Genomic DNA, 24,396 nt, shown 5'->3' on the forward strand with positions numbered 1-24,396 from the left:
ATATCAAACACAGCTGCGTTGTAGATGAACCGTCAATATTGAATGAATAAATGAATCAATGAATGACTGAGATGGGTGAATTGAAGCATAAGCACGCGGAAATGGAGGCAGTGGACAAAGTTCAGCTGGCAGCGTTCAGCCGGAACTTTAACGGCCTGGAAATTATCCGAAAATATCTCCTGGTTCGGGGAATTAATTTCTTGACTTTTGCTCATAACTTATCGCGGCAGTTAGTGTGCAGGGTACATGAATTGTAGTATTCCGTGGTTATGGCGAGGCCAAATGTTAAACAGAACTGGTCTATAGACTTTGTTTCAAGAACTTCGCACGAAAACCTCCTCAAAAATTAGAAAAACTACTAGTTAATTAGGGACATTAATCATCCAAATTGTGTGAGGACGCAATGGTATGGCTATACGTTTCCACGTCGAAAATATGTCATTGGCTCATTCACCTGTCACCCAAGCCCTGCTAGATGAGACCGTTCAAATGGCTCCAGCAGCTTTGGGGTAATTGGCAGCTACAAATGTCGAAGGTTAAAACCTAGGTATATCTATAAATGAAAATGATAAATATATACAATAAAGCAAGAATGAAAATGGAGGGCCCGCAACTTGCCGGCAACGTTGCAGGAGGATAGGGGGTGGCGAGGGGGGGAGGACGACAAAAGTAAAAGGAAAGAGGAAAAGAGAAAACAAAAGGAAAAATGACAAATTCTATTTGCTTTATGCCTTAAAACTTTTTTTCAAAATGGTATTTTCACCACACCTGCCATGCAGACCCATTTCCACCTAACCCCTATCATCCGCCGGCGGTCTTCGACCCTGGTCCGAAGTAATATCGTCCTGCGGGTTACGCAACGGAACACCGTCTGAACGCGGTTCCGTGTCAGTAAAATCATTGTGACGAGTTGGATTGTAGCGACCCTGTTCCATAAGCTCTGTTTCGGCCGTTTCCGGATCACCAGAGCGGCTACGGGACCGATCTCTGCCTTCTCTGGAGCTCACAGAGCGGGTTCCCAATCGGGAGAAGAGGTGGTTGCGGTGAATGGAGGACGACATGCTGCCACGGGTTGGGGTTAGGGTAGCGGGATTGGGGAGGTAGGGGGGATGGGAATCACTAGAGGTGCGGGTAGTCGCGTGGGAACGGGACTGTTCAAGGGAGTCGAGACGGCGCTGAGCCTCTGCTTCGTCTTGTTCACGACGGCGGCGCTCTGCAGATTCGCGATTTGCATTGCGGATGATCTGGTTGACCCGGTTGCTACTTTGGCGGTCGTCGTGGACGTCAGACATCGAGTCGGCGGCGCTGAGTTCGGACAATCCGAGGGAGAAGTCGACGTGTTTTGACACTGATTCACCATGGCCACGTGCGCTGGAGGTCGTTCCGGCGCGGTTTCGGAGGATGGAAGGATGATGACCGATACCCGTCGATTGGGCACGGCCCAGACCTCCCAGTGCGTCACGGGATTCCGACGCCATGTGTGGATCAGCCGTTTCGGGCCCGGACCGTCCGGGCCCGGGGCCGGGTGCGTTCGTGCTGTCGTTATAGGTGGGGGGAGCTCCCTGGTGGTTGATGTGGTAAGGTAGATCATGCTTCGCGCCGATCGTGTTCATGCGCGGTCCTTCGATGCCCACCTCCTGGAGGACGAGCATGAGAGTACAGATGAACTTGTTGCGTCGCTGAAGACGCAGCAGTTCGTTTTGCCAATTTGATTTGTAAAAGAACACCACATTGAGAGTGAGGGAGTAATTTTCAGTCACCTGCCGCAGCTCGGTGAGGATTTTTCCTTGATATTCACGGTTCTCGGACCGTACGAATTCTGTAAGGCGTAATCGGAGGCTATCAATTTGCTGAATGGTGGTTCCGAATTTGATGACGATTGGAACGGCTTCGGCAAGCGCACCGCTTCGCCGTTGGTTCAGAATAAAAAGAGTGTTGAGGTAGCTGTTGGGTGCCTGCACCACGTGCCCTTCCATCTTCTTGAATTCTGTATATAGCAGCGCAATTTCTTTCACAAAATAGTCATCACCAGTTAAAGTTGCGCCAGTATTTCCATATATAGAAACACGATCACCCACATCAAACGGGTGCTTGATGAAAACGAATACGATAGACTGAGGACGGAGCTTAGCTAAGCACAGCAAAATAGGTGCAATGGCAGCAAAGAGGAATATATGGTCCTTACCTGCAGAAACTCCTGAGCTGTAGCAGAAAACAGCCAGGAGAGCGCCAGCAGCGTGGAACCCGCCGACGTCAAGACACCGGCCGTGGACGCAGAAATGAGGGACAAAAACACAAGGATGGTAATCACAATAACGATGAAGACAAAAACATTATCAAGCTTGGAAACCACAGAATCCAGATCCTTCAGAGATGCCGTGATGGACTTGCGCTCACGGCCGATTTCCACGCAGACGGCCTCCAGTTCTTCCATCGATATGTCACCGTTCATATCCTTGTCAAACATGGTGAAGGCAGCTTCCGCTTCGTCACTGTTGTCAAAGGCCGCTTTCAGGTCCCCAGAGAAGATGGTATCGAATCCGTCGCGGACAAAAGTCCGATACATACGGCGGGCAAGAACCTGGCTGCCAGACGTGGTGCTTAAGAGCGTTAAAACGACTTGGTGAGGGTGGTTACTTCTTGCCACCTTTTTGCCAGTGAAGTCACCTGCGACAGCTCCAGCTACGTCCCCAACCCTGCTCAATGCAGTTCGGGCAACCCGCTGGGCCACACCAGCGTATTGCATTGGGGTTCTCATTCCGGAAGTCTGTTGCGGGGATTCCTCGAAGTCACAATCTTCCATTTTAATCTTTTCCTTTGAGTAAGCGTATAGCTTGGCCATGCTCCCGATCTGGAATTTGTTGATTTCGATTCGATCTGCATACGTGCGTAGATGGAAGCTTATTGCGATCAATTGAATGATGATTTTCTCAATAAAATTGAGAGTTGCGCCGACGAAGACCGAAACGATAATTTTGTTAACGACGACCTCCCAAGACTTCGTCCCGCGGCTGCCGTCGATATGGTGATTGGTCATGGTCGGTAAGAAGGAGATCTCGATTCCGAGCCACCAGAAGAAAAGGGTGGCGGGAAGTTCAAGCTGCTTCCCCAGATCACGCCACTTTTTCGAGTTGTTGGTGAGGACGCTGGCGACCAGGCCCATGGGGATAGGAAGAAATTTGGCAACAATACGACCGGCCCAAAGAGTGAGCCAGACGATCTCCAGCCAGACTGAGAACCATAGCAATCGCACACCTCCAACATTTGCATCCGGATAAGCGAGCAAGCCGACTAACAGCGGGATTAGAAGGATCAAGACGAGTGGAGTGATGTAGGTGAAGTAGCGGACCAGGAAACTAGACTCATGGACCTTTTTGAAAAACTTTGCCAAACTCGTCGAGGGATTTTCGGGCGGGTTGTAGATGGCGGCGTGTTCATGTAGAGGGTTTGTTGCAGCGTCGAATTCGTCGACGGGTTCCGAACGTCGGGAGCGTGTGGGAGTGATGGACAAGGGACGGCCAGGCTTCTCACGGCAAGAGAGCTTTTCCTCATTCGATACAACACGCTCTGCCTCCATCAAGGCCAATTCGTCATCTAGACGGTGGGCCAATTCCCTCTCTTGCGACCTTTGGGACGGTGAGGCGAGCGGGGGGTGGGATTCCCGCTCCGGGTCGATATGGACAGCCAGATGATCTGTTGTCGAATTTGGAGGCTGTGAGCTATCATTCACCACTGTTCCATCCTCTGAAGAACTGTTATTCCGAATGCGTGCCTTCTCATTGAGCGGGTTCGTTTCACGGTTCTCGTCAATAGGTGAAGCCATATTGAAATAGATCGGCGTTTTGTAACCCTTTTATGTTACTGAGTTTTTACCCTCTTATTCCTTCATTCACTGATCGGGCTATATAAAGCTGTGAAGGCGAAGAGTCCGACCAAATGCGAAGGTAGTTACGAGGACGCAAAACGGGCGTGAGTTATAGCGCTAGATGCAACAAAAACTTTGACGTCTGTTGTATTCACGAGAAATAGAGAGCTGGAATAGCCGTGAATAAAGCCAATTGAGGCGACGCTGTAGTTGGAATAGGATAGATACTAATAGCTGTGACGGATTCGATGGGGGTCGAGAATTGGCAATGGCAATATGCAAAAGTAAAGACAGTGAAAAAGAAAGAGCGAGAAAAAAAAAAAAAAAAAAAAAAAGAACAGAAGGAAAGAAAAAAGAGGGGTGGGGACAATGAGAGATCGAAAACGAAGGTAGAACTTGGACAAGCGAGGGAATAAGAAAGGAGGAGATGAGAAGACAAAAAGCCAGTTAATGGCAGGTGAAACGTTCGTGGAGAACTTTTTGAGAAGAGAAGAAACCTGTCCCAGTCCCGTCCGGGTGGAGGCTGAGGGGTTTTATTCCCTGCATCGCCGTCCCGCGTTCACGGGTCGAGACTGATGATGCCCAGCGAGCTAACTAACGGCGGCAACGGCTTGACGAACTCGCAGCCACGACAAGCCCGCCAAGCCAGGTGAAGTGGGTTTGTTGGTGGAGGATGGTGGAGGAGGTCGGTGGATACAGCAGATGAACGGAATCTGTCCTCTGGCGACTCCATGGTCCACGGCCTGCGTGGTGCGTACTCTCTGACCCAGTTGTTGTTGTCGCTGCTGCTGCTTGAAGGTATGTATGCATGTATATATTTGTTGAACGTCCCGGGCATGGGGACGCGCTACGCTGGAGAGATCTCTATGTACACACTAAGGGAGAGAACAGAATCCAGATAGCAACTCTTGAAAAGACTCAGTCCCCCAGGACTGCGCATCCACTTCTGGCCCAACATATGGCCATTCATGGTGGGGCTAACGTGTGGGCTCATGGAGACCAACGGAGCCATGCCTGGAAGGCTTTACAGAAGATAGATAAGAGAGCTTACTCTCTCATACATCAAGGACATAAGCCATGTCCAAGCTGCTTGAAGGCGAGAACATTGAAGGTTGAAAGGAGAAGTGGTGAGCAATGGGAGGTGTGGTGCCGCAGAACGACCGCGATGACTATGAAGCGTGATCCCTGGTTTCTTTCTCCTCTGTTTCTCCTCTGTTTCTCTTTTGTTTCTCTCTTTTGCTTTTTTTACTTTTCCCCGTTTTACCTCGTTCTCCGAAACTGTTTGTTTGACATTTAACATTGAGCCAAGCCAACCAGCGACCTCACCTACTTATATTGTCGGGTTAGTTAGTTATGAACATGATTGCTCCTCCTCATGCTCCTTCCACGCTCCTCGTCGTCGCTGGCAAGTTTGGTGCCGCAAACCGTACCAGCTTCCTCAATGACGTTGAGACGTGAGTCCACAAGCTGTGGGATGACTCCCTAAGCTTGAGATGATTCGGCTGGTGAAAGACATCCCCCAGCCAGTAGGACTGGATACAATTCGTGAAAGAGAGGGGCGGGATGACTCTTATGAATGCCTCACAGGCGTACTCTGATTTTGCTGTTCGCATTGCACACTCGAAGGCAGAGAGGACCTTATGGGAATCCCGTCGGTTCTCGCGCTGAAGACATGAAGTGTAGTGTTTGTGTCTCTCTCTTGCAAACCTCTTTTCATTCATTAGAACCAGTCAGCCTCCCGGTACAGGGCCACCTTCAGGCTGCTGGCTTCAGATCTGCTGCCATAAGAGTGGCACCACCTCGCCGCTTCTCAGCAAGCTGCTTGATTACCTTCCCCCCCGGATCAATCGAACTCTTGTCGATCTTGTCTCTGGGTTCCTGTCGTATAATGACCCATCCAATCACCTCGAATCCTTTCTCGTGCAGATCGCCGTCCTAAATTATTTGCCGATTGGGCGGGGGCGGTCGTGCAGGGCAAAGGCCAACACCCAAGATTAACCCTCTGTGTATTCTAGGCCTAGATCCTTTCTAAAACATGCTACATACCGCGATTTATTCAATTTGTTATTATCATCTATTATCATCATCTGATAGTCCTAGCAAGTTTATAAACCATCTAAAAACACAACGTGTTCCGAGATTTGATCAATCCGTTCACTCCATATTCCCAGAGAACATGATAAATCAAGATTACATTTTCACTCAACTGCATACAAAAATAACATATGCTTGCTGTGTGTAATAAGTGTTACTGAACCATGGATAACTACCATTGTTGCAATGTATGGTACTATATAGACCTGGTTTGGAGCAAAATAGCCATCTCTATTTGATCTTGACGCGATCTCCTCCTCTGTTGCGCCCGGACATCCAGTTAATTAAGCCATAGGCCCTCATCGCGGCTCCGTAAGGTGCTGAGACTGGGTAATGTTCAGCTTCTTCCCAATTTGAGGCTTTGGTAGTGACACAACACCCCCCCCCCCCCCCCCTCCCTGTTGGCTCATTGTCAGAGGTGTCCACGGCGTACATGGGAGGGTACACCTTTTCTTTTCTGGCGATGTCCATCTCTCGACTCACCAGGAATATCATCACCCCTTGAGCGTAGAACTATTTGAAAGGAACCGCGAGGGTCAATGCTAGTTTCAATACCCGCTGTAATGTCCTTGTGACTCGAGTCCACAAGATCGACTACCAAATGCTTTCATAAAGCAAGAAGGTTTTTTTTTGACTCTGGTCTGGGTCCCAGGCTCTCTTTTCCGGCTTCCGAATTAGTGGCGGTGGTAGACAGGCCTGCCGATACTGTTCGGGGGAAACCGGTAGGACATGACAGAGCATCACAATGCCCTGGATCGGAGAACCATTTCGTAACTCCAAAGACTCAACGTCGTCTTATGTAATAAACCCTTTACTATTCAGCCAAGCTTGAAAATGAGGATCAATAGAATGTGATATCATTTTCGGACAGAACCTTGTTAGCTCCCTGCTGTTCCTGCGAAAAACGGCAACATAAATTCAGCCAGACGTGTAAAGCCATGAGGAAATTCCAGGACATTGGTAATGGCCGCGACAAACTGGAAAAGTTCGCTCAGCTATAGTGATTGTGTCAACTTGTTCGCCCGGAGACACGATAATGGTGCATGCGTGATACAATAAGCCCATGCGTTTCAGGACAATATCCTTTACAGCCGTATCCGCGTATCTCTCAATCGATCGCGTTGTCTGTTATAAGTTCTGTTAAAGAAACCTTCCTGCCAGTTGCACTACATAAAATAACCTTTGAGCCGTTTCGGACAATTTCGCCATGGCCATTCCTTAGGAGCCAGAGCTTAATAGAGCTTAGTGGCCTAACCCGATTTGCTTTCAGGTCAATTGAAGTTTCCCGAATTAAAGGGCCACACAAGGACATCGGATTCCGTGAAACCACACTGCAGAAATCCCTAATGTAGCTGCATGGCATTCTTAGATGATGATGGTTTTTGTTTGAATCCACGACGAATGTATTTTCCCCCAATATGACCCCGATAGTTGCTTGACTGGTACCAAAGGAGGCAAGGAACGTCGGGGACTTTGATGCAACGATTTCTAGCAAGATTGTATACCTCTGGAATAGGAGAGAAACGCCGCGGCTTGGAATGATTAATGCCGCACTACTCTGAGATCAGCCTTTGTTTCAAATCATCAGAATAGAGGGGGCTATTGCCGCTCTAAATGCTTGGGATAATCTGAATTCTTTCAGCATAGGTAGCAAGTGGTTTGTTGCGGCGGAGTTTGGACTCCCTTTTAGTTGTTTCCGCCTATATTCGGGGCCGCGCTCGAATCTCCAGATCAGAACTTCTACTCACGCGTAATTTGAACTCCTGTCGGGTGGTCGGTGCTAGGCCAAGTCGTTGGTATATCGGAGGAACAACATTCAGGCATACGCCTGAAAATGGCCAGGAAGTTATAGCGCCAAACCGCCTTTCCAATACTTTTGGGGGAAGTGACTGGAATATGCACGCCATGATTATTCCAAGTGCATTGTTGAATATAGCATGAATACTTTTCTCCAGCTTTTCCGGAGGAATCAGCGTCCCAAACGCATAAAATTTGCCTGCAGGATGATCCTGGACATTGCAGATAATGCAATAATGTAGGATGTCAGATTTTGAGTCAAATACTGCCTTCATGTGTTAGGGACCTGGGATTGCCCGACATAGTACAGACTGTACCGTACATAGGTTTCGCCGCGACCATCAAAAATAAACTAAGATAACCACTATGCCTTTGCCAAACTTCTTTTTAACGGCGGAGTGTTCGGCAAAAATCTGTTTGAGTCTGATATTATCAGTTAAATGTTCTTGTCGAAGGAGCTTAATTTCTTACTGACACAGAGATCCTCTGGCCTTCAAGTGCTCTGATTGAAGGATCAATGGATCGAAGGAGAATGTGTGTTACTAAGTTAATTCCTCCACTTGCTTCCATAACTTCTTTCTATGGAATGTGCGACAACCTAGATTCAATATTTGTCTAAAGCGCAAGGCTAAAACGAGGTATGCAATTAGCTATTCTTGGGCACGCCAGTGAGGCATTGGCATCAGGTGCTTTGGACTGGATTTCGCGCTTCTCGCGTGTCGCATGCGAAGGAGACGGACGTGGCCGCAATTCGGGGCGGAATGGTAATGGGCAACTTCTGTGACATGTCCTCGTTCCCGGCATCTTCATATAGCTACTTCTGATAGTTAGGCACAGCCGCTGCTGCTTGGTCAATCGAAAATTAAAAACACGGCGAGCAAAATGTGAGAATTCGTTTTTAAGTTTAGGCGAGCGCCATTTCGAGGTGCTTGTGATATCAACCTTGCCTCAGCTATATTAATATTCTAGTTTAGTTATACTAATAGTTGACGAGGTTGTTGGCGAAAAAGATCCAGAGATCCAGAGATGTTCCTGGGCAACGTGCGGATTCATCTCATCACATGATCTCCCCTCCCCCTTTCTTGGCGACAGGTCGCGCTAACCGTGTTGGACGTTTGAGGGTTGTTCGTCTGGCGTTCATCAACATCTCCTCCTCTCCTCGATCCTCTCTCTCACTCCATCTCCTTTCCAAAGCCGTCTCTAGTGATTGCTTGCTCTCCTTCACCTCGCAGATTCCATTGTTCCTCCTTCTTCGCTCCCCCAAGTCTTGCATCACATCTGTCATCATGAGAGGCGAGGTACGTTGTTGAATCAGAGCCCCTGTGTTTACCTCCTGCACGCCCGATTTCAACCCGCGTTTGCTGGCACACATCAAACCCCCTCGCCTTAAAAACCACACATGCGTGCATTTTATCAATCCCTTCCGCCCACCATACATCATTTTATTTATTTATTTATTTATTTATTTATTTTATATTGCTGACAATTCATTCTTCCTGTAGGTTTGCCATCTCCATATCGGCCAGGCTGGTACCCAGCTTGGAAACAGCGCTTGGGAACTGTATGTTACCATCCATCACATATTTCCTCACCGCCTTTCCGCTTGCTCATTGTCCCGACGATCCCATCTCGCTTTAACCTCCATAACTAACCCTCAATGCGGCGTGTTTGTTAAATTCCAGCTATCTTCTCGAGCACGGCTTGAAGGCTGATGGGCGTCTGGACCCTGAAGCCACAGATGTTGGTGAAGCAGGCTCCTTCGAGACCTTCTTCACCGAGACGGGCAGCGGCAAATATGTTCCCCGCTCCATCTTCGTCGATTTGGACCCTTCCGTATGTCTATCCAGTGTTTCAATTGAGAGTCAAATAATGGCAGGATTGGCTACTTACGGACTATATAGCCAATCGATGAGATCCGAACTGGCCCGTATCGACAGCTCTTCCACCCTGAGATGTTGATCAGCGGAAAGGAAGATGCCGCAAACAACTGTATGGATATGGAATTATTTTCCAGGATAGGGAACTTAGACTGCTGACTCCCCCGTTACTAGATGCTCGTGGTCACTACACCATCGGAAAAGAACTCGTCGACAGTGTCATTGACCGCATTCGCCGCGTTGCTGGTATGTCAACTTCTGTCGATTCTAGATATGCATAGATATTGTACATATAGATTCTTGTTTGAATAAACCAGGAACTAAGAAGCTCTTGCAATAGACAACTGCACGTCCCTCCAGGGATTTTTGATCTTCCACTCCTTTGGCGGCGGCACCGGTTCCGGTTTCGGTGCTCTCCTCCTGGAGCGTTTGTCCACGGATTACGGCAAAAAGTCCAAGCTCGAATTCGCAGTCTACCCGGCTCCTCGTGTCTCCACCGCTGTTGTCGAGCCGTATAACGCCGTTCTCTCCACCCACAGCACTATCGAAAACTCCGACTGCACCTTCCTCGTTGACAACGAAGCGGTCTACGACATCTGCCACCGCAACCTGGACATCCCTCGACCCGGTTATGAACATCTCAACCGCCTTATCGCTCAGGTTGTCAGCTCCATCACATCTAGCTTGCGCTTCGACGGTGCTCTGAATGTCGATCTCAACGAGTTCCAGACCAACCTGGTCCCTTACCCTCGTATCCACTACCCCCTCATCAGTTATGCGCCTGTTGTATCCAGCAACAGAAGCTCCCACGAAAGCTTCAAAGTCAATGACCTTACATTCCAATGTAAATTCAATCACCTGCTTTATATACACACCCCGACCAATCAAATGAATGTAAAATCCTAACATGCATACAGGCTTTGAACCAAACAACCAGATGGTTGTCTGCGACCCCCGCAATGGAAAATACATGGCCGTGGCCCTCCTCTACCGCGGTGACGTCGTCCCCCGCGACTGTAATGCCGCCGTCGCTTCACTCAAAGCCAAGACCTCCTTCAACCTTGTCGAATGGTGCCCTACTGGCTTCAAAATTGGTATCAACTACCAGAAGCCCATGCGTGTACCGGGCGGCGAGCTCGCCCCCGTCGACCGCTCCGTCAGCATGTTGTCAAATACCACAGCCATCGCTGAGGCCTGGAGCCGCCTCGACCACAAGTTCGATCTTATGTACTCGAAACGTGCATTCGTTCACTGGTACGTTGGTGAGGGAATGGAGGAAGGCGAATTCTCTGAGGCGCGTGAAGATCTTGCTGCGTTGGAGAAGGATTACGAGGAGGTTGCTAGTGATAGTCTGGACACCGAGGGTGATGAGGGTGTTGAATACTAAATATGACACGAGTAACTATTACTTGAACGATTCTTTTCTTTTGATTTTACTTGAATTACAAGACAAAAAGGGAGAGAACAGAACATAATAGTTTATGATACACCCACCTCCCCTTTCCCCAACCCAATCAACCGACCCCTGTTTTTGAATCTTTTCGCGTGGTTAATATCTACTCGTGCCAGCGCCAGCGTTTGTGCGAGTGCCGTCCTTTCGAACTATATCCTCTTGCTTCTAATTCGATCCTATTCTTTTTGAGATGTTGATTTTTTGTAACTTGTTTTGTGTGTGGGATGTTTTGCATCGTACAGGAGCGAAGGAAATAAGAGTAATAGAGCATAGGAAACTAAAGTGCAAGCGGAAAATGAAAGTCGCATAAAGATAATTATCTAAGTTATCTGTCGGGGTCGTGGCTGTTTAACAAGAGTGATGATGTGGAGGAATACCGCTTCTTGTGCAACAGCGCAAAATGGAAAGGATTCTGCAGTCCGTAGGAAAGTGCATGAAAACAAAAAAAAAAAAAAAAAAAAAAAAAAAAAAAAAAAAATCCATATGAGGGACTGGGGACTGAACTGCAAGGATGAATTGAATACTTGATAAGTAGACAATGGAGATGTCATGGAAAATACAATTAATGTCAGAGTTCATGCGCACCATAAACCTATGTGTTGAATACCATAGGGAGCCAGAGCAATTTTGGCCGATTCTATTACCATAAACCATAGAGAAACAGAAAACTCCACCGTTGCCGCTCTTATATTATACAAAAAGCAATTCGTACCCGTGCAAAAAGTTCCAAACCAAGAGAGGAAAATGGTACATACAAGGCCTCGCCACTATATCCCTCCACCGCCATCCTCATCATCACCACAATTCATCTCCTTCAACAACCCCAAAACATGCTCATACGTCCACATTGTTACTGCACTCGCCGGTGCAGCCTTGATCAAACTGACCGTCAACCCCTTATACAAACCCTTAGGCCCCTGCGAAGCCAAAATAGCCCTGATAGTCCTATACACGCCCTCGTAAACGGGGATGTTGGTATGAATATATCTCCGCCGCGTTGGACCCTGCACCTGTAGTCGCTTCCTCACCAGATCCAGCGGAAACACCCCCGTCTTCGCAATCACGCTGGCCACGACACCCGCGCCCGCGTCGCCCGTGCCAAACGGCAACTCCAAGCTGGCAATGGGACTCCGCAAGGCTTCATACCCTGCGAAGAAAAGGCCCATGTACGGTACTATCTGGGCAATGGCAGCAGTGGCGCCGCGGAAGAACCCGTGTGTGCCCTCCGTGCGCGCGATATCGCAGACCGATGCGCGGAGGGAGGCGTAGATTCTGTCATTGCCTTGGGCGGCGAAACGAGTGCGGAGGAGGTCGAGGGGGTATGTGGAGGTGGTGGCGATGCCGCCGGCGACGGCGCCGGAGATGAAGGATTCGGCGGGTTGAGGGAGGGGGTGAGGGAGGGTGCGGAGCGCGCTGGAGATGGCACGGTAGCTGGAGAATTGGATGCCGCCGTAGCAGATGTAGAGGAGCTCGGCAGGAATGTTGCCCTTCCAGAGGCCCTAGAGTTGTTTTGCTTAGTTAGTTGGTTAGTTGGTTAGTTCTATGGGGAATAAGCGCACTGTTATGCCCTCATCGCGGAATATGGATTTGAGGGTTGAGATGGTGCCTTTGTATATCGGGCCTTTGATGTCACGGTGGGAAAGGGGATCTGATAGCGAGTGGATTTGGAGCTGCAGGCGGATTTTAACGACATCTAGTGGTGCGACGCAGAATCTGTGGCCAGTTAGAGATTCAACCATGGATAAAATATATGTATGTCTAGTTAGGTGTATACCTCGAGACCAGCCCAGCGGTTGCACCGGCAGCCACTACCTGTATTCTGTTGCCCTGTAAAACTCCAGATGTATTAGTACCCAAATTAAGATAGAGAAGCCATTGCAGAATAATATTTGATATTTAATAAAATAGCCCCACTCACTTCCTCATTGAGATGTAACCCCCCAGCCGACATACATACGGAGAGCAGCCAAAGTAGTGACAGGGCCAGAAAAGAGATCTCCCCCTACTTGCCAGTGATGATAAAAGTAAGGATTTGAAAGGTTAACTCCGTATTCCAAAGAGAGCATGAGTCAATCTGCCCTTCTGAACAGTACATAAAATATTTGACCTGCTGAGGAATGGAGTTTGAGAAACCCTAACAACATCACCAATTATAATAATAATAGGGACATTGATTGAATTCGCCGCAAGGAGAGAATTATCTGGGATATTTTTTTTAGATCACATGATTTGAACTTGTCCACCAAAGTCTCCAATCTTTGAGAACTTGAACTCAAGGATCTCTCCGCATCTTCAACAAGGACGACAGACAAACACGCAAGCAGTTCAATTAGACGCCATCTTGCCCCGCCTGACAACGTAGATCTCTAGGGAGATTGGCTCCATGTCGCTTGCTCTCGCCCCTCTGCGCCAGGCTGGAGCGAAGCTGGCTGTTTCATGCCAGCTTCGGCGGACCGCGGGCAGACTAATTTACGCTTCCATTCCACGAGCTAGTTACAGTGATTCGACCGAAGCCTATGCGGCTCCTAGGGCATCGAGACAGATTGTGAGGAAGATCCCATCTCCGCCTGTTAGGGAATCATCAACCACGGAAAAACCGCTCGTGCGGATGCTCACAACACCTGACGCTCCGTCCATTCGGTCATTTGTCATCTCCTCCATCGAGTCTGCCACGGTAGGCGATTTTGGAAAGGTGGTAGTCACAACCCCAAATCAACAACTCGTTCACATCGATAGCATTCGCTTGCGGGATGCATGTACCTGCCCCAAATGCGTCGACCAATCGTCAAGACAACGTGAGTTTCGCATGTCCGATATACCCAGTGACATCGCCGCACGTACTGTTGAGGTTCAAGATGGCCAATTGGTTGTGACATGGAGCAATGACATTCCTGGTTATGACGAATCTCATGTCTCAACATTTTCCCCAGAGCAATTGTCTACTCTGACCGCGGTTGAGAAATTTTTCCGGGCCAAGGAGGGTCGTCGTACGTCATGGAATAAATCTATCATGGACCAGAGCCAGCATTGGGTATCATTCAAAGATTACATGGAGGACGATTTACAATTCTTCCTTGCCATGCGTACTTTGAAACACCTGGGTTTAATTTTTGTCAAGGATATCCCGGAGTCGCCTGAGATGGTTGAGAAGATTGCAACTCGCATGGGCCCTCTGCGAAACTCTTTCTACGGCTCAACATGGGATGTGCGCAGTGTTCCAGATGCCAAAAACGTTGCCTATACCAACAAACATCTTGACTTTCACATGGACCTGTTATATATGAAAGAGCCACCTGGATACCAGTTGCTTCACTGCCTAAGAAACTCCTTTTCAGGCGGCGAATCGCTTTTTTCAGACACTTTCCAGGCCGCGGTACGTTTGCTACGAAACGACCCCATTCTATTCGACATTCTCTGCAAAACTCCCACCCGTTTTGAGTACAAGAACAATAACCAGCATTACCAATATTCCCACCCTACAATCGAGATCGAGGGTGGAGAGGAATTCCTCAAAAACCCACCCAAGAAAAACCCCGTCCCTTACGTCAACTACGTTAACTACTCCCCGCCATTCCAAGCACCCTCCTACCTCACAAAGCATCTAGTTGACGGTCGAGATATAAAACTCTACGTCAGAGCCATGAAAGCCTTTGCGGCTGAGCTTGGCAAGCCAGAAAACATATTCCAAGTTAAACTGGAGCCAGGCCAATGCGTAATATTCCAAAATCGCCGCGTGGTGCATGCGAGGAACGCATTTGACCTTTCTGGGACAGGTCATGGGGACAACGGCGGCGAACGGTGGCTGCGTGGTGCGTATGTGGATGAGGATGCGTTGAGGTCGACGTTCCGCCTGTTAAGCGAACGGGACTACTTCAGTTGGATCAACCACCCCACGCGCAAACTTGTGGAGGATATGCATTCACGGAATGTGCAGGCTGCGACGGAGGATGCCAATGGAGTTAAGGATCAAAATCAAGGCGACCAGCGGGCAGGAATTCAGGGCCTCGCGTCATTACTTCCGTAGATCATTTTTTGAAAGAGAAGTTGATTGTCAAAATCTGGATATATTTAGTTATTACTGTGACATGTGTCATCCAGACTCCGATCGGGCCATTTTTGATTTTTGATTTTCGTTTCAGACCCGAATCTTCTATTCCCGTCGGCGGAGTAGTGAATACGCAATAAGTAAGGAGCCAGGAATTGTGATATTTGAAATTCTCATACCTGCGATTGCGCACTGTACTTTACTCGATCTTTTTGTTCTCCCTTCCAGTGGTATTTGCATATGATTGTCAATCTCTCCATGCTTCCATTGATTTTGTATTATTATATGATCTTGGGCTTTGTGACCTCATGCGTTATATCTATCATGCATCGCCCTCCTTATTATTCATTTTTTTTATTTATTTTGGAAGTGCCCGATTTGATTGTAGGGCGCTAAAATGGCCTGATTCCGATTGCGTGGAAACAGTATTTGGGACAAAGGAAAAATTCGCCCGGTCATCAAAAAAGGGGGGGGAAGAAAGCAAAAAAGAAAAGAAACGAAAAGAAAGATAGAGGATATAGAGAGAGAGAGAGAGAGAGAGAGAGGACATTGTGTGGCTGTTGGGATCGTGACAAAATACGAGTTTGATTACAGAAGAGTTCGTGGGAAGAAATCATATTACTGCCTTGACGGTAATTGCGTTATTTAATCATGGAAAGACAAGAGGACAATAATTTTTATACTTATGCTCGGGGTGCTACCGAATAGTCTTTGAAAAAGTCTGGATTTGTGGCGATTTCTTCCTTGACCTGTTCGGACGTGAATAGCGGCTGATTAGATACTGATAGAAAATACACCTATTGGAAGATTGTGGGGTCAAAATGCACACCAAAGGGGCAAGGGAGAACTCACAATATCAAGTCCGCCCACCAATTCTCCCTTCACCCACAGCTGGGGGAACGTAGGCCAATCGGCATACTCCTTCAAACCCTGCCTCACGTCCTCGTCAGCCAAAATATTGAAGAAGCCATATTTCACACCATTTTCGCGAAGAATGCCGACGAGCTGCCTGCTAAATCCGCACTGCGGGGCACTTGGTGTTCCCTTCATAAATAACATGACTGGCGCGGCCTTTACTAGCTCATCGAGACGGGCGAAGAGCTCGTCTTTCGTGGGCGGCAGCGATGGGTCGGCGGCGGCTGAGACTGCACCGTTTGTGGTAGCGAGAGGGGTATCAGAGGTACTGGGAGTGGAAGTGGAGATATCTTTTCTTGGTTCTGCATGAAGAGGAGGAGGGATGGATTGCTTTTCCGCACCGGTAGTGCTGCCTGTTGCATCCACGCCAGCATGCTGCTCGATGGCGACGCGGGCTTTGACTGCGTCGGAGCCGGAAAGAGCTTGGAGGGTTTTGCCGTCGCGGACAAGGACAACAAAAGGGACCGCCGTAACGCCATATTCTTCAGAGATCTCTGGGAGCTCTTCAGCGTTTACGCTGACAAAGGAGATGCCGGGAGGAGTAGTGGCGGGATAGGTGGACGCAAGGGTGGAGAGCACTGTGTGCATTTGGGTGCACGGCGCAGCCCAGGGAGTGTGGAAATAGAGAACTAAGAGGGCGGATGGAGGGATGGAGGAGACATGATTATTGAAGGCTTCTTCCGAAGCAATTTCGGTCAGGGTTGACATAGTTGAGCTCCAAGCTGGCTATCTCGTCGGAAGGCGGGGTATGACTGGTGTATGACTTGGTACGTCCTTTTGGGCACCCAGAAAGACAGGAGGTGAGCACTTTGATAAATGAGGAACAGGGAGATATACGGAATACAGTTGAAATAAAACTGGAATATCGCGGATTGGTGATGTTGGCAGGTGCAATGTCTTCAAAATGAGATGAATTTCAACTTGACGGATGAGATTTTTTTTATCAGATGGTCGGCTTGCGTTATCAGATTGGTATGGCCAAGGCTTGTATTTCTTGGCGGTCACAATGCCAAGCGATTAGTTACTTTTATGTGCTTCTATGAAACAGATGAACATGCAAATATAGTATCTTAAGATGGCTTCCCACCTTCAGGGTTGATCCTTTAGGTGTAATGATAAAAACTCCCACCAAAAATACATGTTTTGCAACTTCTGTATCCGCTCCACCCGAAGAGAAAGTTCCAGTTCCAACATTGAGACTGAAAATTGCTGGAAGTCCTTCGCAGTCACAACCTACGAAATCACCACCCAATGAGTCGAGCTGAATGGAAACATGCGTGAACTTCGACGTTAGGGTCTAGTCAATATCTGTGGTTTCTCTTCCAATACTTTCTCTGATCTGGGGTCATTCAAGTCGCACAACCCTGTTGATTAGTATGGGAGAGTCCCTTTCTCCAGCTAGACCAACAGGCACCCCGCATCGCGGATGATTGAATCATCTCCACCGTTAATGTCCTATTTGTTTCCTTTGCTAACCCCGGGCGTTCATATAGCCCGTAACCATCACCCGCTGGAACTCTCTCCAGTTCACGTTTTGTAATGTCCCAGCCAACCCATTGTTCTGGAGAATAAATGTGTTTGGCCCCACGTATTTGGACTCACGTCTCCCGTTTCCGACAATGAGGGACGTTAAGAGAGCTTGAAGTCGTGAGTGATAATCAGTCGAATCAACAGCCGCCTAGTGTGCAATTGATAGAAGTCCAAATGGGTTCGTTCAGCTAGTCGTCGCCATCTAGTTATAATTATGCCATAGGTCGCTAACTGGAAACTCCTGTTCGATGACTGCTCGCAACTTGTAACTGAGTTCGAACCACTCTCTGTTCAATGGTTCGAGCTGGATTGTTCTTTCTCTATTTTCTTTCTTCAGGCTAAACAAGAGTGTTTTCGGATGGAAAAAGGTAATGAACGAAAAAATATAGAGGACTCAGAAACACATAGCGAATTTTTGAGGATATGTCCTGAAATGAATCGACCACCGGAATTTGGGAGGGTGAATGATGGTATAACTAGAAAGGTTTATTTATTCTACGGATTTAATAAGGAGTTACTTCACCACATCACCTTTAAATGGCGATTTTTAAATTTGATTTGATTTTACCATTGATCTCAATCTGACCTCGCGGTTTCACTTCAGCCCATTTCGGCCCATTTCATCTCCCATTTTATCTCTTCAATTGCCGGTGAATGGATAAAGAAATCTTAATCTTGAATTTCAACCTGATGTAATTCAGCATCACCAACCATGTCATGTGACGTAAAACAACATCCTTGGAAATTTTCCCAGCTTTGTTTGGATCACACATCAACACGAAGCTTCCAGAAAAAATATTTGGCGTGTTGAGAATCCCCCACAACTTGGAGTACGTCCCCAGCTGTATGTGTGCACGTATCTTTCGGGGTCGAGCATGTTCCAGTGACCATTTTGTGGCTACTCCCGTTTCGCATATTGTATTGATACTCAGAATCCTCATAAAAAGCCATTTGTCCGCTCCGTGTCAGCCTGCGCAATTTATACAATTGCTCCTTGGAGCTTATTATTTGGCCTCCACTCTAGCCAGCGGCATATATGACTTCTGGTAGAAAGCGTAAACGCTCACAATCATCTGTGAAGATCGCGAATGCCAGCCCCAACAGTGCATCACTTCCTCCCCAAAACAACAATGGGTTTGGCGTAGCTGAGACTCTTTCGATGCTCCGCAACGACCATAGCAATCCATCCCAGAAACCTGAAGTGGCACCAATGAAGAAGCGAAAGAGGGCAGGAAACGAGAAAACCAAGTACCCAACACTGACCTATGTGGAAGGTCGATTGCAATCCTCCATCAGAATAGCAGATTTACAGGGGCTGCTACTTTATTGCTTCGGTGATGGCATTGCACCGCAATGGATCTCAATGAAGCACTCTGGCCATGTCAGGAAAGTGGTAGTGCTAATGGTCCCTGGTCTGGAGATTGGCATGTTTGATGGTACTGTTCCGTTAATGGCTGACAATCCTCATGCTTCTGTATCGGATAAGAAGGATTGCAGCAATTCTGTGGCGCAGAACACTGAAGATACGTGGAACGAAGTCCGGGCCAGCGAGAAAAGCACAAGTGAATTTGATCGGTGGAAAGCAGGTCTTCCCCAGGTGCCGAGCGAAGCACAATTCAACCCAAGACCACTTTCGGTGGACCAGCTACCCGACGCTCTTAAACCGTTAGCTGATATTTTCCCACATATCTGGCCTGTCAAAACACCGGGAGACTCAAAATATAATAAAGTGCACTCCCCACTGCAAGCTATTTTATTGTCTGCTCTGCCGAAATCAAAAGAGACAAGTGAACTTAAGGGCCCGAAGCCTCCCCGTGGCATAGACAACTGGCCAGCGAAACGGACGCCGATTACTACTTTCATTAGTTCCATAAATGATTTGAGAGATAATGAATACGTGTTACATCCCGCGTTATTCGATAAACCAGAAGACGCTTCTGCTAATGCGAATCTACGAGTCTCGTTGAGGCAGGGCCCCAATGATGGCTGGGTGGACACCAAAGTTGACAGGTACTCAGATGGAACAGTACTCGAGAATGATATTCAATTAGGTAGCATAACAGCGGGGCGAGAAATCCTTTCCCTAGACTGTGAAATGTGTATCACTGAAGGAGGGTCTTCGCAACTCACGCGCGTTAGTCTCGTCTCCTGGGATGGGGAAGTGGTGCTGGATGATTTGGTCAAACCGGATGAACCTATCATCGATTACCTGACACGCTTTTCCGGGATAACGAAAGAAATGTTGGAACCTGTGACTACCCGTTTGCCAGACGTCCAGCAGAAGTTGCTAACTTTATTCACCCCTCGTACTATTTTAATTGGCCACTCTCTCAATTCCGATCTATCAGCCCTCAAATTGACTCATCCGTTTATCGTTGACACCTCAATCATCTATCCCCACCCTCGCGGACCCCCCTTGAAATCAAGCTTAAAATGGCTATCACAGAAATATCTCGGGAAAGAAATCCAAAAGGGTCAAGACGGACATGACTCCATTGAAGACGCGCGAGCTGTACTTGAACTTGTCAAGCAAAAGTGCGAAAAAGGCGAACGATGGGGAACATGTGATGCTTCTAATGAAACTATATTCCGCCGACTTGCCCGCGCCACTGTCCCGGGGAAAACCGCTAGCGGTGCGACAAAAGAGGGTCGAACAGGGGCTGTTGCTGACTGGGGCAACCCAGAACGGGGATTCGGCTCTCAAGCAACAGTTGCCTTGGGCTGCAAAAACGATGATGAAGTGGTTCAGGCCGTGAAACGCGCCGTAAATGGTGATGAAGACGGCCGTTTAGTACCTGGCGGTGGTGTAGACTTTACCTGGGCGCGCCTACGTGAACTCGAAGTCTTCCGCGGCTGGTGCAACCGTATCCCTGATCCGACAAAGGCAAACGAGTTTGCGGCAATCCCAGCCCCAGATCCATTCGACCCATCGAATAGAGAAGCTTTGGCTGAAGCTGACGATTCAAAATCCAAGTGCCTCGCCTCAACCGTGGCGAAAACGGTCTCATGTATCCAGCAAATTTTTGATTCATTACCGCCATGCACCTTGTTCATGGTGTACTCTGGTACAGGCGACCCGCGGGAAGTTTCCCGTCTTCAGGAGCTCCATAAGACCTACATGCAGGAGTTTCGAAGCCGGAAGCCGTGGCATGAACTCAGTGTGAAATGGACAGATTCCGAAGAGCAAGCGCTGAAGAGGGCTTGCCAGGTGGCGAGGGAGGGATGTGGATTCATGACTGTAAAGTAGCTGAGTGATTTTGCTCCCTGGCTTGATCTGAATGAAACATTCTTTTATTATTATCCTTCTTGACAAACATCTACAAAAGCCCTTCCATGTATATATATGCGGCTTACCATGCTGAATACTAGTTGCATATACTCCGTAATTAAAGCCGACATGAACTCTTGATGAGCGTAAATAGATTTAAACACATGGATGAAGGGGATGAAGGGGACCAAATAACTAGTACCAAAGCTAATAATGCGGGCGGGCAGTTCCCTCCGCTCACTATTAAAGATTGGGCATAATATCTAGACAAGGACAGAAGTCCCCGGAGTGTAGGGAATTTTACTATCCTAGAAAGTAGTTCGACGGATGGGTAAAAAGGCTGAGAGCCGTGAATTTCGGGGAACATTTTGGCAAAAACCTCATATCCCCATGTTGCCAAACGTATAGCTCAATAACAGGTAAACAAAACTTAGTGCCGTAAATGAAAACATACTTGATCTTCCGTTCTTCCTTTCTTCAATGGGCGGCCATTTCCAGCGCTTCTTCTCGTTGCATGGTCAGTTTTGCAAGAGCGTCACGAGCTGCGATTTGCGATTTACGTTTGTCATGAGCAGAGTCGCGAGGGCTTCTGGATTTTGCAGCGGTTTGTGCAGATTCTTCCTGTTCATTAACAGTAGCGCGAGAATCCTCCTGGTCAAGTGGTGCGTTATCACTATCGCTTTGAGAGTTTGGAATAGTTTGCTCTGAGTTACCGGTGTCTGGGGCTGGAAGGGGCGGATTTTCTTCGTGTTGTTTCTGTTGTATCGAGTCCTGCACCGAATGCGACCGATTCGGCTTGGTGCTAGCGGTGTGTTCAGTATTTTCATGATCCGGAGAGACAAGGGAGGATCTCCTTGAGAGTCGCGCACTGGCTCTTCTTGGTCTGCGCATGGCTTGTAGTTTGTCCCCGGGTTGGTGCTCACTTCTATTCTGGGGACTGATGGAATTGGCAGTGCCCTGCGAGTTTGTTGGGTTCACGGTGTTAGGAGCCGACTCTTTCAAGGGAATTTTAGTGGTCATAGATGCTTTTGCGGGTAGGGACTTAGTTTTCGGCCGTCCACGGGATGCCTTCGCGAGAGCATTTTTCTTTCTTGGTTTAGCAGGGTCATTTTGGGAAGTTTGGTTTAGCTCATGTGCTTGACGTTGGTTTGGGCTTGAGTGGAAAGGCTTTGCACTGCAAGGGATCATCTTCTCCCCACAATTCACGTTACTCGATAATTTTCGATATTTTAGGCCTTGCCATGGTTCAGCAAGTTCGTCGGTGTCAGAATTTGAGGCTTCGCGATGTGATGCTTTGGAAACGACGGGGGTCGATTGTGAGCCATAAGGAGGCAGAGAGACTGCATTCTCTGACAAATTGCGTGCTGCTGAATTCTGCTGGTTGCTCTCAGCATCAAGTGATTGTGAATTCCTATCTTTTTTTGCTAAAGGGAATTCTTCTAACCCTAACCGTTTCCCATTGCAGTTCAAGCCCAAAGGGGGACCGCTTGGGTTCATGGTTAGGGGCTGGCTGGGCCTGCTCGGAGCCACGGCAAATGAGCGATCATTAATGGTAGACGATCGCTCAACCCGGGTTAATGCCATGCTTTTTAACTGCTTGCATTTGAGCTCTAGAGAATGGTTTTCTTGTTTAAGAAGTTCTATTTCAATCCCTTTCGCTCTGACCTCCCTCAAAGCGGTGGCGATTAGTTCATAACCATCATGGGGTTCTTGTTGTATTTGGTTTATGGATGGGGTTACAGTTTTCAAATACTGAACCTCATCCTGTAGAGTGCTGATTTGATGCCTTAATTCATTGATAGTGACATGCATTCCATTCGACGTAGTTTTGGTAGAGGACATATCAAAGTTATGTCCCTGATTGTCTTTCCTGTCGGATTGGCCGTCTGTTTGTTTTTGATGACAGCTTGACTCATATTTATTGGGGCCAGGGGGTTTCAGAGACGACTCTCGCATCACGGCATCCACGCGGGGAGGGACTAGACCCCGAGTAGTGATATCCCGCAGGCAAGTTGCATGCGAGGTCCAAAAGACGTTGAACAGACTTGAAACTATTAATATGCATACTGATGGATAAAGCTCTGTGATGATGTCGACTCACGGAAATCCATTTTTGAACACGTCCTTCTGCACGCCTTGTCCAACTGTTTGCAGACAATGATTGCAAATAATCGACTGAAGCTGTGCTTCCTCGGATGGGTGCGGTTCACAATTGGGTTTCGAGAAAATGTTATCATCAAACATGCAAATTGAACCAGGCGTGAATAGGTAAGGGTCGCAGCTAGCCCATGAGTTCGGGGCGATAGCTAACAGACTGTCACAGTTACGGCAGTGGCACGTTACTGTTTTGCAAGTCTCCCAAGGAACTAGGAGAGAGGCCGCTGACGAGATGATGGGATTGTCAGCCATGAAGTCGAGCAGGGGAATAATGTAGGTATTTTTTTCTATCCTTTGGTGATAAATAGAATGTATGGCCACTTGTCCATCCTTGTTTTTGCACGGATGTTGGAATTGATTTCAGAACGCGCTGGTTGCTGACTAACACGCGCCTTGCACACTTGGAGATGTAACGAAGAAACGAAACTTTATATTCAATTGAGAACAAAAAAGGAAACATTAAATAAACACGTCCATATGCTGACTTACATAGGAAATGGAATCTCTTGTTCAAAAATCGGCATCGTGCTTGTGTTGACTCGTCTGATTTATTGCCTTCAATCAAATGTAAGTGGTTTACCAAAATTCATCAAGAAGTTGACCAGGCAGGCAGGCATACATTGAAGTCACAGACAACATTGTATTTTCTTCTATAGAATTTCTGTACATCTCTGTAACAGAAGTTTGACTAGCTTATCTGAATTTATCTTTTTGACAGATGCTAATTTGAATGATTGGATGGATGAGAGCTATGTTGAATATGATGAATACTCCTAGGTACAGTACATGTGCATTTAGCAGCATAAGACAAAATCTGCGGCACTGAAATGACTGTGGCTAGATTGGAAATTGTCTCAACCTTTCAAGCTCTAAGACGACACAGCAACTATACAAATAGTCAAATTGAAGCTATAAAATTTGTGTCAATGAAAACGTGTCTGAACATTGACCTTGGCAGTTAATAAAATAGTTGAATGAATTGGGAAGCTTGCCAAGACATTTTTGTGTATCCTGTCAATGTGTGAGATGAGATATAGCTGGTCCTGGGATAGCGCTCTGACAAAGATTCCCAGTAGTGATAAAAAGAGGCCAATTGGTTTCATTCTGCCATGTCCAGGAAACATACGGAGTACATTCCCAGTATTAGTGTATTGAACTGACTCTGAGGCCAAATTAGATCATTCATTTTATGCTGGGACAGCAACTAGGTTAGTACTCAACACTCTTGCCCATATATCAGTGTCTAGCTGGAATTTCAGCTTTAGTGCAATCACCCGGATTTGGTCCACGATGCAGGTGATATGCATACATGGACGAATAATTCCACAATGGCAGTTCTAATGGTCCATAGATAATCGAAAATGGATCACTAGCAAGTAATATGAAATATAGTTG

The 24,396-nt window shown here is 47.6% G+C and overlaps 9 protein-coding genes across 9 annotated transcripts; 4 read left to right on the top strand and 5 right to left on the bottom strand.

Moving 5' to 3' along the window:
• Positions 1-422: 422 nt before the first annotated feature.
• Positions 423-4,068, bottom strand: HCBG_08999 (mechanosensitive ion channel family; the record flags this gene model as incomplete). Its single annotated transcript, XM_045436048.1, has 2 exons — positions 423-2,114; positions 2,186-4,068. The coding sequence occupies 2 exons, from the start codon at positions 3,821-3,823 to the stop codon at positions 792-794; spliced, it is 2,961 nt and encodes a 986-aa protein (XP_045283200.1).
• A 528-nt stretch (positions 4,069-4,596) lies between these two features.
• Positions 4,597-5,863, top strand: HCBG_09000 (uncharacterized protein; the record flags this gene model as incomplete). Its single annotated transcript, XM_045436049.1, has 3 exons — positions 4,597-4,663; positions 5,217-5,319; positions 5,590-5,863. The coding sequence occupies 3 exons, from the start codon at positions 4,597-4,599 to the stop codon at positions 5,861-5,863; spliced, it is 444 nt and encodes a 147-aa protein (XP_045283201.1).
• A 974-nt stretch (positions 5,864-6,837) lies between these two features.
• On the bottom strand, positions 6,838-7,866 carry HCBG_09001 (uncharacterized protein; the record flags this gene model as incomplete). Its single annotated transcript, XM_045436050.1, has 4 exons — positions 6,838-6,954; positions 7,140-7,209; positions 7,465-7,517; positions 7,708-7,866. The coding sequence occupies 4 exons, from the start codon at positions 7,864-7,866 to the stop codon at positions 6,838-6,840; spliced, it is 399 nt and encodes a 132-aa protein (XP_045283202.1).
• A 1,153-nt stretch (positions 7,867-9,019) lies between these two features.
• On the top strand, positions 9,020-11,404 carry HCBG_09002 (tubulin alpha chain; the record flags this gene model as incomplete). Its single annotated transcript, XM_045436051.1, has 7 exons — positions 9,020-9,054; positions 9,259-9,317; positions 9,439-9,589; positions 9,658-9,745; positions 9,808-9,879; positions 9,974-10,477; positions 10,551-11,404. The coding sequence occupies 7 exons, from the start codon at positions 9,043-9,045 to the stop codon at positions 11,018-11,020; spliced, it is 1,356 nt and encodes a 451-aa protein (XP_045283203.1).
• A 449-nt stretch (positions 11,405-11,853) lies between these two features.
• Positions 11,854-13,037, bottom strand: HCBG_09003 (mitochondrial deoxynucleotide carrier; the record flags this gene model as incomplete). Its single annotated transcript, XM_045436052.1, has 4 exons — positions 11,854-12,585; positions 12,646-12,799; positions 12,861-12,913; positions 13,005-13,037. 4 exons carry the CDS (start codon positions 13,035-13,037, stop codon positions 11,854-11,856), a joined length of 972 nt encoding a protein of 323 aa, XP_045283204.1.
• A 432-nt stretch (positions 13,038-13,469) lies between these two features.
• HCBG_09004 (gamma-butyrobetaine dioxygenase) lies at positions 13,470-15,454 on the top strand (the record flags this gene model as incomplete). The annotated part of the gene is made up of 1 exon (XM_045436053.1): positions 13,470-15,454. The coding sequence occupies one exon, from the start codon at positions 13,470-13,472 to the stop codon at positions 15,108-15,110; it is 1,641 nt and encodes a 546-aa protein (XP_045283205.1).
• A 360-nt stretch (positions 15,455-15,814) lies between these two features.
• Positions 15,815-16,754, bottom strand: HCBG_09005 (monothiol glutaredoxin-4; the record flags this gene model as incomplete). Its single annotated transcript, XM_045436054.1, has 2 exons — positions 15,815-15,880; positions 15,984-16,754. The coding sequence occupies 2 exons, from the start codon at positions 16,752-16,754 to the stop codon at positions 15,815-15,817; spliced, it is 837 nt and encodes a 278-aa protein (XP_045283206.1).
• Positions 16,755-18,612: 1,858 nt separating this feature from the next.
• HCBG_09006 (RNA exonuclease) lies at positions 18,613-20,823 on the top strand (the record flags this gene model as incomplete). The annotated part of the gene is made up of 1 exon (XM_045436055.1): positions 18,613-20,823. One exon carries the CDS (start codon positions 18,613-18,615, stop codon positions 20,821-20,823), a length of 2,211 nt encoding a protein of 736 aa, XP_045283207.1.
• Positions 20,824-21,321: 498 nt separating this feature from the next.
• On the bottom strand, positions 21,322-23,325 carry HCBG_09007 (uncharacterized protein; the record flags this gene model as incomplete). Its single annotated transcript, XM_045436056.1, has 2 exons — positions 21,322-22,888; positions 22,946-23,325. 2 exons carry the CDS (start codon positions 23,251-23,253, stop codon positions 21,322-21,324), a joined length of 1,875 nt encoding a protein of 624 aa, XP_045283208.1.
• Positions 23,326-24,396: the final 1,071 nt, after the last annotated feature.

This window comes from Histoplasma capsulatum, assembly GCF_000150115.1.
Source record: "Histoplasma capsulatum G186AR genomic scaffold supercont2.20, whole genome shotgun sequence".
Lineage (NCBI taxonomy): Eukaryota > Fungi > Ascomycota > Eurotiomycetes > Onygenales > Ajellomycetaceae > Histoplasma > Histoplasma capsulatum.